The 12,028-nt window shown below is 46.6% G+C and overlaps 1 protein-coding gene across 2 annotated transcripts in view; it reads right to left on the reverse strand.

Moving 5' to 3' along the window:
- Positions 1-2,760: 2,760 nt before the first annotated feature.
- LOC132823626 (carboxylesterase 5A-like) overlaps positions 2,761-12,028 on the reverse strand; it is a 47,558-nt gene continuing 38,290 nt past the window's right edge. For both annotated transcript variants that reach the window (XM_060837561.1, XM_060837559.1), the window contains 3 exons: positions 9,372-9,521; positions 6,865-6,937; positions 2,761-3,356 (listed from right to left, as the gene is read on the reverse strand). In XM_060837561.1, coding sequence (XP_060693544.1) covers positions 3,194-3,356; positions 6,865-6,937; positions 9,372-9,521 — 386 coding nt within the window. In that variant the 3' untranslated portion in view covers positions 2,761-3,193. The remainder of the gene's footprint in view (positions 3,357-6,864; positions 6,938-9,371; positions 9,522-12,028) is intronic.

Genomic DNA, 12,028 nt, shown 5'->3' on the forward strand with positions numbered 1-12,028 from the left:
ACAAACACCTATCTATGAGAGCTCAGTCAGTTTGTCTGGAACGGTAAACTGTCTTTCCCACAACAGATAGGTGCAGGCAAGGAGGACCCCTGTCAGCAATCAGGGGCAAAAATAGAAGTTGCTAGAACAGCTCAGCAGGTCTGGCAACATTTGTGAGAGAAATCAGAGTTAACATTTCAGCTTAGAACCCCAGTCACTCCCCGACACATTAACTCTGTGATTTCTCTGTACAGATGCTGCCAAACCTGCCGAGCTTTTATAGCAACTTCTGATTGACAGCATCCGCAACTTTTTTTTTGGCTTTTATTCAGAAATCAGGGGCACGGTCTTTAAAAAAAGGAGCTGGTGTTCCAGTGAATCCCAGCGCAAACTGGAGGAACAACATCTCATCTTCAGACTCGGCACTTTACAGCCTTCTGGAGTTAATGCTGAGCTCAACACCTTCAGATTCCGAACCCACTCCCATTCCTTCCCTTATTATATTCTTTGTCACCAGGTCCCCTCCCCCCAACCCAGTGGGTCTGCCTCTCCTTTCAAGTTTGGCAGGAGACACACAATTTTTCTGCCATTCTCACATTCAGATCACTTAATCTGAATTTTCAGCATCTTTTTTTCCCCAACATTCTACACCCACCACTACCACCCCCCACACCCAGCAAACTTTGGCACAAATACTGCCCCCGAACACCATGTTAGCTCTGATGAACAGTCATCTAAACTCGAAACATTAGCTTGCTCTTTCTCCATGGATGCTGTCTGACCCGCTGTGATCCCCAGCATTTGTTGTTTTCAGGTGGTTCAGAACGGTTTCGAGGAGAAATGTCTTCACCTTCACACAGAGGGTGGTGTGTGTATGGAATGAGCTGCCAGAGGAAGTGGTGGAGGCTGGTACAATTACAACATTTAAAAGACATCTGGATGGGTGTGTGAATAGGAAGGTAGAAGAGCAGGAGGCTGGAAGAACACAGCAAGCCAGGCAGCATCAGGAGGGGAAGTCAACGTTTCATGTGGAATCCTTATTCAGGACTGGGGGTGGGTGTGGGGGGGAGGTGCAGATAAAGTGGGGTGGGGGTGGTGAGATAGGGATGGGTGAACACAGGTAGAGGGTACGACCTGGTTGGTCAATGGGAGAAATGAATCTGGTTGATAGGTGGATGGAAGGAGAAAGTGAGGACTGCAGATGTTGGAGATCAGAGTTGACAGTGTGGTGCTGGAAAAGCACAGCAGGTCAGGCAGCATCTGAGGAGGAGAATTGATGTTCAGGCATAAGCCCTTCATCAGGAATGAAGGGCTTTTGACCGAAACGTCGATTCTCCTGCTCTTTGGATGCTGCCTGATCTACTGTGCTTTTCCATGATCACTCTTGAGCTGGAAGAAAGGGTTGATCAGAGGAATGGAAGGGAAGGGGAGGGGCTGGGAAAGGAGTGGATGATGGGAAGGGAGGTTATTTGAAATTGGAGAACTCATTGTTGAGTCCTGTGGGCTGTAGGCTACCCAGGTGGAAGGTGAGGTGGTTGTTCCTCCAATTTGCTGTTTGACACCTACTGGGAACCCCAGCCTCCTGCTTGTCTACCTTGGAATCTAGCAATTGCAGGTTTTTTTTACTTTGAACATGAATATGATGATCTTAGAGGGATATGGGCTAAATGCTAGCAAATGGGACTAGATCGGCTGGGCAAATGATTTTGGTTTGATGGGTCACCGTGGGGTTGTGGTCAAGGGGGAGGTAGGACATGGTGTCGGAGAGCTGGTGCTCAGCCTGTGCGATATAGAGGTCTGCCCTCGAGACTCCCACTGCCCCGACTTTGTTAGCGGGTTTGATGGTGAAACGGGGGTTGGTACAGAGAGAGTGAGGTTGGAGTTGGTGGCGGGGCGGGGGGGATTGAGGCAGCTGATGTCACGGCACGGCATGGCACAGTGGTACAGTGGTTAGCACTGCTGCCTCACAGTGCCAGAAACCCAGGTTCAGTTCCCACCTCAGGCGACTGACTGTGTGGAATTTGCATATTCTCCCTCTGTCTGCGTGGGTTTCCACCGGGTGCTCCAGTTTCCTCCCACAGTCCAAAAATGTCCAGGTGAGTTGGCCATGCTATATTGCCTGTAGTGTTGAGTAAATGTAGGGGAATAGGTCTGGGTGGGTTGCGCTTCGGCGGGTCGGTGTGGACTTGTTGGGCCGAAGGGCCTGTTTCCACACTGTAAGTAATCTAATCAGTTTAGGATATTGTTCAGCATGGGTGATTTGGACTGAGGGTCAATTTCCCTCCTGCATAACCCAAAACTTGGGTGCCATGTGGCTCAGTGGTTAGCACTGCAGCCTCATAGCCCCAGACACCTGGGTTTGATTCCACCCTCAGGTGACTGTATGGAGTTTGCACATTCTTCCTATGTCTGTGTGCGTTTCCTCTGGGTGCTCTGGTTTCCTCCAAATTCACAATGTGGTGAATGACCTGCAGGCTACGTGGATGTAGGCTAGAGAGAATGTGCAAACTCCACATGGACAGTTGCCCAAAGCTGGGTTTGGACCAGGGTCCCTGACAATGTGAGGCAGCAGTGCTAGCCACTGTGCCTTTATGAATCATTCTGCCTACAGTTTAAGTGGTTTTTGATGGACAGACTTGTGATTTTATAATGTTAATATTATAGAGCATGTGATTGCAAAGCAATTGTGGCAAGATCCAGAATGTCATATTAAAACCATGTTCTCAATTCTCATGCAAATATTCTAATTTTTATTTGTTTTATATTTGCTGATTTGTTTGATTCACCATCGTTGCTGTGATTGTTCTCAGCTCCTTCTCCAATACAATAATCTTGGCTTTACGGTTCATTTTTAATGATCTAGCAATGAATGTAAGGTCAGTTCAAACTTCTGTTTAGTGTCACTTTCCTTTTCCTATCTTGTCAGTCTACTTCAATTCAATTAATTTGTGAGAAAGATATGTCCAACATCTGATTATGTGAGCACCTATAGAAAGTTGTGTGTATGTGCCAGTTTATGTATGTCTTTGTGTGTCTTTGTACAAGTTGTGTATGTGTGTTTGGATATGTATTTCTACCTTATTGTGTGTGTTTGTACAGGCACTTTTGTCAGGTCATGTGTGTGTTGTGCATTTGTACATTTTGGTACAAGGTAACACCCACAAATTTAAACACTTTATGACATTTCAAACAAAGGCTTGGAATTAACTTTAAACTAGATTAGTATTTTTGCAATTATTTTTGGAGGCTTGTTAGACCAAAATTTGAGCTTGTCTTTCTTTAAATTGTTGCCTGTTTGCAAGTTGAGGTTGAACTGCATGTATTTTCCAAAGTCACTGTTCATCGGCCAATTTGGTAACTCATTTCTGTTGGGATTCCTGCAAAGGAACAGATGGCAATAACATTTAATGGAACACAAAGTGTAGAAGGCTCCTCAATTACCTCCAACATCCCCCTCCTTCTATGACGCCTAGCCTCATAACTAAGGATAAATAATTAATATTGTCTTGCAAATGATGCCCACATCCCACAGATGAATTCAATAAAAGGTGAAAAGTGAATACAATCAGAGTTCGGGATGTTAGTACTTGGTTCAAAGGTACTTTGTGTCTGATAGAGCAGGGACTCACCAACACCTCCACTGAATGTTCTGTTTCAGTGAAGACAACACAACTGTTCAGTTTCTGCACCCCCCACCCTCCTAACAAACCCATAGGCACCCTCTGTCATAAACCTACTGATACTCCGCTATCGAATTGACTAACCCATTTACCAGGAAGGATCTATATACACACTGCCCAGTCTCCAATGGTAATCAGCACTTCAGAGCAGTTACCCAATCACTTCCTGTTCGGGTTGTTTTTAAGAAAGACAATCTCTGAAGAGAGATTTTCTTTTCCTGTTTTGCAGAGGCCTGTTTGTGTGTATGTGTGTCTGTGTGTATGTATTTATACGTGTCGGTGTGTATTTGTACATTATTATATTTGTATGTATGACTGTGTTTTTGAGAGTATTATGTGTCTGTGTGTTTACAAATGTTTGTCATTGAGTCATAGACATATATAGCACAGAAGCAGATCCTTCGGTCTAACTCAGCCATGCCGCCCAAACCTAATCTAGTCCCACCTGCCAGCACCCGGCCCATATCCCTTCAAACCCTTCCTATTCATGTACCCATCCAAATGCCTTTTAAATGTTGTAATTGTACCAGCCTCCACCACTTCCTCTGGCAGCTCATTCCATGCACATACCACCCTCTGCAAGTTGCCCCGTAGGTCTCTTTTATATCTTTCCCCTCTCAGCCTAAACCTACGCCCTCTAGTTCTGGATTCTCCCAACCCAGGGAAAAGACTTTGTCTATTTATCTTATCCATGCCCCTCATGATTTTATAAATTTCTGTAAGGTCACCCCTCAGCCTCCGACGCTCCAGGGAAAACAGCCTGTTCAGCCTCTCCCTGTAGCTCAAATCCTCCAACCCTGGCAACATTCTTGTAAATCTTTTCTGAACCCTTTCAAGTTTCACAACATCTTTCCAATAGGATATGTGTATGTGTTTTTGGAGATATTTTTAGGCATAAGTATTTACACTTCTTTACAACTGTTTTATATGAACCAATTTTTACATCGTTATTGATTAGTAAAAGGCATTTGGATATATTATGAATAGGAAGGGTTTAGAGGGATATGGGCTGGGTGCTGGCAGGTGGGACTAGATTGGGTTGGGATATCTGGTCAGCCTGGATGAATTGGTCCAAAGGGTCTGTTTCCGTGCTGTACATCTCTACGTTTTGTGAGTTTTGTGAAAACTTGTTGATAAATCATTTTATAAAACCTGATATAGATAATTCACAGTGGCTCAGTGGTTAGCACTGCTGCCTCACAGTAGCAGAGTCCCAGGTTCGATTCCAACCTCGAGCAACTGTCTGTGTGGAGTTTGCACATTCTCCCCATGTCTGTGTGGGTATCCTCCCATAATCCAAAGATGTGCAGGTCAGGTGAATTGGCCATGCTAAATTGCCCATAGTGTTAGGTGCATTGGTCAGAGAGGGGTGGGTTACTCTTCGAGAGGGTCAGTGTGGACTTGTTGGGCCGGAGAGCCTGTTTCCACAATGTAGAAATCTAATCTAATCATAATTGGTTTTCATGGTAACTGCAGCAACTCTTTTTCTTTAATGTTGTGACTTATAGAGTAATGGGATTAGAGAGATTCTCCTCCAACCTTGATTGTAATGCCTGAAATCATAGAACTGTTACAGTGCAGCTTGAGGACAATCCACCCATTGGGTCTGTACTGTTCCTTTTCCCTGGTGTCAATCTACTGCCTTTTCCCCTTAGCCCTGTTCACTATTTCTATCCAAATAATTATTCAATGCCCCCTTGAATTTGCCCCCAGCTGAACTTGTCTCCATCACATTTCCAGGCAGTGGTAATATAAACTGTCATCTGTTGGGAAGTAATAGATAATAGAGCAAGTATTCAATCTTTGGCTCACGTCCCATTTAGAAACCGTAGCAACAGAATTTAAACTGGGTATTGTGCAATGGTAAGGATGATGAATATTGATGTTCTGCCCTGAGGTGTCCCCAGTGGATTTATAAGTTAAGTTAAACTTTAGAGAAGATTGAGGGGGATCTCATAGAAAACACAAAATCCTGATAGGACTGGGCAGGCTAGAAGTGGATAAAATGTTCCCAATGCTGGGGAAGTCCAGGACTAGGGGTCAGATTCTGAGAAGAGAGGGTAAGCCATTCAGGACTGAGATGAGGATGAATTTCCTCACTCAGAGAGTTGTGTTCCTGTGGAATTCTCTTCCACAGGAAGCTATTGGGGCCACTTCATTAAGTATATTCAAGGGGGAGCTGAACGTGGCCTATGTGAACTTTAGCAAGGTGTTCCGCATGGTAGATTGATTAGTAGGGTTAGATTACATGAGAGCTAGCCAATTGGATACAAAATTGGCTTGATGGTAGGAGACAGAGGCTGGTGGGAGAGGGTTGTTGTTCAGATTGGAGGCCTTTGATCAATGGTGTGCCGCAAGGATCAGTGCTGGGACCACTACAGTTTATCATTTATGTAACTGATGTGGATGATTGTATTGCTGACAAGACAAAGCTTTTCACTGTGCCTCGGGGTACACGTGACAATCAATTCAATTCATTCAATTCGATTCATAAGAACATAAGAGACATGGTTAGTAAGTTTGTGGATGACTCCAAAATTGATGGCACAGTGGACAGTGAAGAAGGTTATCTCAGATCACAAGAGGATTGAGGAATAGCAGATGGAGTTTAATTTAGATAAATGTGAAATATTGCATTTTGGAAAGCCAAATCAGGGCAGGGCTTACACAATTAATGGTTGGGCTCTGGGGAGTGCTGTCAACCAGACAGACTTAGGGCTGCAAGTACATGGTTCCTTGAACGTGGCATCACTGGTAGACAGGGAGGTGAAGAAGGTGTTTGGCATACTTGCCTTCATTGATGAGAGCATTCAGTATAGGAGCTGGACATCATGTTATGGACGTAGGTGACATTGGTCAGGCTACATTTGGAGTACTGTGTACAATTCTGGTCACTCTTCCAGAGGAAGGATGTTATTAAACTGGAATGGGTGCACAAAAGATTTACAAGTGTGTTACTGAGACTGGAAGGTTTGAGCTATAAGGAGAGGCTGGATAATCTAAGAATCTTTTCCCCGGAGTGTCAGAATCTGAAGGGTAACCTTACAGAGGTTTATAAAATCATGAAGGGCATGGATCACCCAGTGATAGGAAATTCAAAGTCTTAGTCTTAACATTGATATTTCTGTCTCCGGATGCCTTGATGAATGATCTGGAATGAGAAAGCAACTACTGTTGAGAAGCTGTAATCAGGTGAAAACCTTACCCATTCCACGCAAAGCTGGCCCAGTATAACATCACCATCTTACTCAAACTCTTTTCTACTTCAGTCACGTTACCTGTTTATAAAAAAACCCACAAAATTACGACATTCCTTCTGCTTAATGGCTGCAATTAATGAAGATACCGCACACTTTCTACCATCGAGAAGGACAGGGGCAGCAGATTCATAGGAACACCAACACATGGGCGGCACGGTGGCACAGTATGGGCGGCACGGTGGCACAGTTATGGGCGGCACGGTGGCACAGTATGGGCGGCACGGTGGCACAGTATGGGCGGCACGGTGGCACAGTGGTTAGCACTGCTGCCTCACAGCGCCAGGGACCTGGGTTCAATTCCCGCCTCAGGCGACTGACTGTGTGGAGTTTGCACGTTCTCCCCGTGTCTGTGTGGGTTTCCTCCGGGTGCTCCGGTTTCCTCCCACAGTCCAAAGATGTGCGGGTCAGGTGAATTGGCCATGCTAAATTGCCCGTAGTGTTAGGTAAGGGGTATATGTAGGGGTATGGGTGGGTTGTCGCTTCGGCGGGTCGGTGTGGACTTGTTGGGCCGAAGGGCCTGTTTCCACACTGTAAGTAATCTAATCTAAATCTAAATCATGAGGTGACATGCAAGTTCCTCTCCAAGCCACTCACCATCCTGACTTGGAAATATGTCACTGTTCCTTCACTGTCACTGGGTTAAAATCTTGGAATTCACTTCCTTAAGGCATTGAGGGTCTACCTACAGCACATGGACTGCAGCAGTTTATAAAGGCAGCTCACCCCTACCCAACAATGCCCACATCTTGTGAATAATTAATCCAGGGTGTAAATATGCAGCTGCCAACTAGCCCTGTTCAGGTGCCAGGTGTGACTCAGTGGGTCATCCTGTCAACTTTAGTTCTGAAGGTGTGGGTTCAGGCCTCTCTGTAAAGATGGAGACTCCAGTAGAGTGTTGAGGGAGTACCACTCTGCTGAAGATGCTGTCCCTCAGCAAGATGTTGAACTGGGGTCCTATCCACCTTCAGGGTAGTGTCCAGCCCCTCACACCCTTACCAGCGGTGTGCCACAAGGATCAGTGCTGGGTCCACTATTGATCATCATTTATATAACTAATGTGGATGATTGTATTGCTCGCAAGACAAAGCTTTACACTGTGCACGTGACGATCAATTCAATTCATGAGAAAGGTTAGTAGGTTTGTGTATAACATCAAAATTGGTGGCACAGTGGACAGTGAAAAAGGTTACCAATACTCATTGCAAGTGCTATTTACACAGCTATTTGTTCAAGCAGTGGGGTGGGGTGAAGGGGGGGGGGGAAGGAATTAAGTCACAGACCAGGGATGGTGTACAGGATTTTGAAAGTCAGCAGCTGGGTTCTTGCTGGGATCCTTGGCATTACCCCTCCCTCAAAGAACACTGCCTCAGAGATCATTAGACAGGCCCCTTTTCACTTGGAGGTTTGGGACTGGCTCCTGCTCACAATAACAGGCACAAAGGGGGAAGCCAGCAGAGGCTTGGTGGAGGAAAGGAAGTGCAGCTTAAGGAAGGAATGAGGAGAGCAAAAGGGGACATGAGAAAACACAGAGGAGATTCACCAGGATGTTGCCTGGGATGGAACGTTTCAGCGATGTAGAGAGAGACAGGAGGAAAAGGCTGGAAAGTTGGATTAAAAGCTCAGCCATGGTCTCAATGAATAGTAGAGCAGTTTCAATGGGCCAAATGGCCTACCTCTGCTGCTATGGTGTTGAAAGAGACTGGATAAGCTTGGGTTGCTTTCTTTGGAACAAAGAAGGTCGTTGGGGGCGGGGGACCCTGATAGAGGTGTGTAAGGCTCTGAGAGGGATGGATGGGGTGTTTCCCTTGGTCAAAGGGTCAATAGCAAGGGGGCCATCATTTTAAAGTGAAAGGCAGGAGTTTAGATCAGGTTTAAGGAAAAACTTTTTCATCCAAAGGGTGTTGGGGTCTGAGATGCACTGCCAGGAGGGTTGATGGGGTAAGCCTCACAACTTGGGCGAGAATGATAGAACATTTTACGGTACAGTGTCATAACACTCAAAGTTCTGGGTGTAGTGCAGGAAAGTAGGCCTGGGGTAGGGAGTAGGAAATATTTGGTAGTACAGACTTGATAGGCTGAAGGGCCTCTTCTGTACTATATGGTTCTATGAATAGTGACCACATTTCAAAAGAGCTTCATTGTCCATAAAGCACTTTGAGATGTCCTGAGGACTTGAAAGGCACTATATAAATGCAAGTTCTTTACTTCTGAACTTCAAAAAATGTACAACATGCCAATCCAAACAATTAATCCCCTCAGACTGTTTAACCTGTGAAGGCATCACCGTATCCCTCACTGTGTAAGATGAAGTTAACCACCCTATACAGATAGTGACACTCCCCAGGCCTTCTGACTCAGAGATAGGGGCATTACCACTCTACTACAAGACTTGTCATTCTGCAGATATTTTTAAAGTAACCTAACCCCCATGTAGATATATGAAGCTCCTCACCGAGTAACACATCGAAAGCAGGGATGAAGGGTCCACCAAAGACAAAGGAGAGCTCCGCTGCATGAGGGGCTCTCCTGAACTGGGGTATTCTTCTCTGATAGAAACTTGCACGGTGCTGGAACTCATACAGAAACACAGGGTTCCCAGCATCTGCAAACACAACACCTGAAACATCAGCAGCTCAAAGCAAACACAGTGCATTCACAGCAACACCAACCCAGTCTGAAATCCCAAATGGACCCAAACCCCTTCCTATTCACACCCATTGTCCATAATCCCAATGGACTCAAACCCCTGCCCATTCACTCCCACTATACACAATCCCAATGGACCCAAACCCCTTCCTATTCACTCCCACTGTATACAATCCCAATGGACTCAAACCCCTGCCCATTCACTCCCACTGTACACAATCCCAATGGACCCAAACTCCTTCCTATTCACTCCCACTGTACAGAATCCCAATGGACCCAAACCCCTTCCTATTCACTCCCACTGTACACAATCCCAATGGACCCAAACTCCTTCCTATTCACTCCCACTGTACACAATCCCAATGGACCCAAACCCTTTCCCATTCACTCCCACTGTACACAATCCCAATGGATCCAAACCCCTTCCTATTCACTCCCACTGTACACAATCCCAATGGACTCAAATCCCTTCCTATTCACTCCCACTGTACACAATCCAATGGACTCAAACCCCTTCCTATTCAGTCCCACTGTACACAATCCCAATGGACCCAAACCCTTTCCCATTCACTCCCACTGTACACAATCCCAATGGACCCAAACCCCTGCCTATTCACTCCCACTGTACACAACCCAATGGACTCAAATCCCCTCCTGGGAGAAAGTGAAGACTGCAGATGCTGGAATTCAGAGTTGAAAGTGTGGGAAAACACAGCAGGGCAGGCAGCATCCAAGGAGCAGGAGATCCAGGATTCTGGCATAAGGCCTTCATTAGGAATCCACCGACACCCTTATCTGCCTGGCTGAACTGGTCCTCACCCTCAACAACTTCTCCTTCCAATCCTCCCACTTCCTCCAAACCAAAGGGGTAGCCATGGGCCCCAGGTATGCCTGCCTGTTTGTTAGATACATGGAACAGTCCATCTTCCACAGTTACACCAGCACCACCCCTCCACCTGTTCCTCCACTACATCGATGACTGTATTGATGGCACCTTATGCTCCCACAAGGAGGTTGAACAGTTCATCAACTTTACCAACACATTCCACCCCAATCTCAAATTCACCTGAACCACCTCGGAAACCTCCTTCTCCTTCCTGGACCTGTCCATCACCGCCTCTGGCATCTGACTAACCACAGACATCTACTACAAATCTACCAAATCCCACAACTACCTGGACTACACTTCCTCCCACCCTATCTCCTGTAAAAATGCCATCCCTTATTCCCAATTCCTCCGCCTCTGCTCCCAGGATGACCAATTCCACCTCAGAAAGTCCCAGAAGGCCTCCTTCTTCCACGATTGCAATTTCCCTTCCCATGTGGTTGATGATGCCCTCCAGCGTATCTCCTCCACTTCACGCACCACCGCCCTTGACATCCACCTCTCCCAACCGCAACAAGGACAGAATCCCCCCGGGTCCTCGCCTTCCACCCCACCAACCTTTGCATACATCACATCATTCTCTGCCACCTCCACCGCGTACAAATGGACCCACCACCAGATATATATTTCCCTCCCCGCCCCTATCAGCATTCCAGAGAGACCAGTCCCTCTGCAACTCCCTTGTCAGGTCCATGCGCCCCCACACCCCCAACCAATCCATGCCCCACACCTGGTGCCTTTCCCTGCCATCACAGAAAGTGTAAAACTTGCACCCACACCACTCCCCTCACCTTCATCCAAGGCCCCAAGGGATCCTTCCACATCTGTCAGAATTTACCTGTAACTCCACCAATGTCATCTACTGTATCTGTTGCACCCAGTGTGGTCTCCTCTACATCAGGGAGACAGGACACCTTCTTGCAGATTGTTTCAGAGAATATCTCTGGGCCATCCTCACCCACCAACCCCACTGCCCCGTGGCTGAATACTTCAACTCCCACTCCGTCAAGGATATGCAGGTCCTGGGCCGCCTTCACCACCAAACTGTTACCACTCAACGCCTGGAGGAGGAACGCCTCATATTCCGCCTTGGGACCCTCAACCCCACAAGGGATCCATTTGGATTTCAGCAGCTTCCTCATTTCCCCTCCTCCCATATTATCCCAGTCCCAAGCCTCCAACTCGGCACTGCCCTCCAGACCTGTAAATTACTCCCCCCTCCGACCTATCACCTTTTCCCTCACCTTCATTTACCTATCGCTTTCTCATCTACCTTACCCCAACCCCATCCCCCTCCCATTTATCTCCCAGACCCCGGCCCACAAGCCTCATTCTTGATGAAAGGCTTATGTCCGAAATGTCGATTCTCCTGCTCCTCGGATGCTGCCTGACCAGCTGTGCTTTTCCAGCAACACACTCTTGACTCAAACTGCTTCCTATTCACTCCCACTGTACACAATCCCAATGGATTCAAACACCTTCCTATTCACTCCCACTGTACACAATCCCAATGGATTCAAACACCTTCCTATTCACTCCCACTGTACATAATCCCAATGGACCTAAATCCAATCCCA

This window comes from Hemiscyllium ocellatum, chromosome 17 (genome assembly GCF_020745735.1).
Source record: "Hemiscyllium ocellatum isolate sHemOce1 chromosome 17, sHemOce1.pat.X.cur, whole genome shotgun sequence".
In the NCBI taxonomy this organism is placed as follows: domain Eukaryota; kingdom Metazoa; phylum Chordata; class Chondrichthyes; order Orectolobiformes; family Hemiscylliidae; genus Hemiscyllium; species Hemiscyllium ocellatum.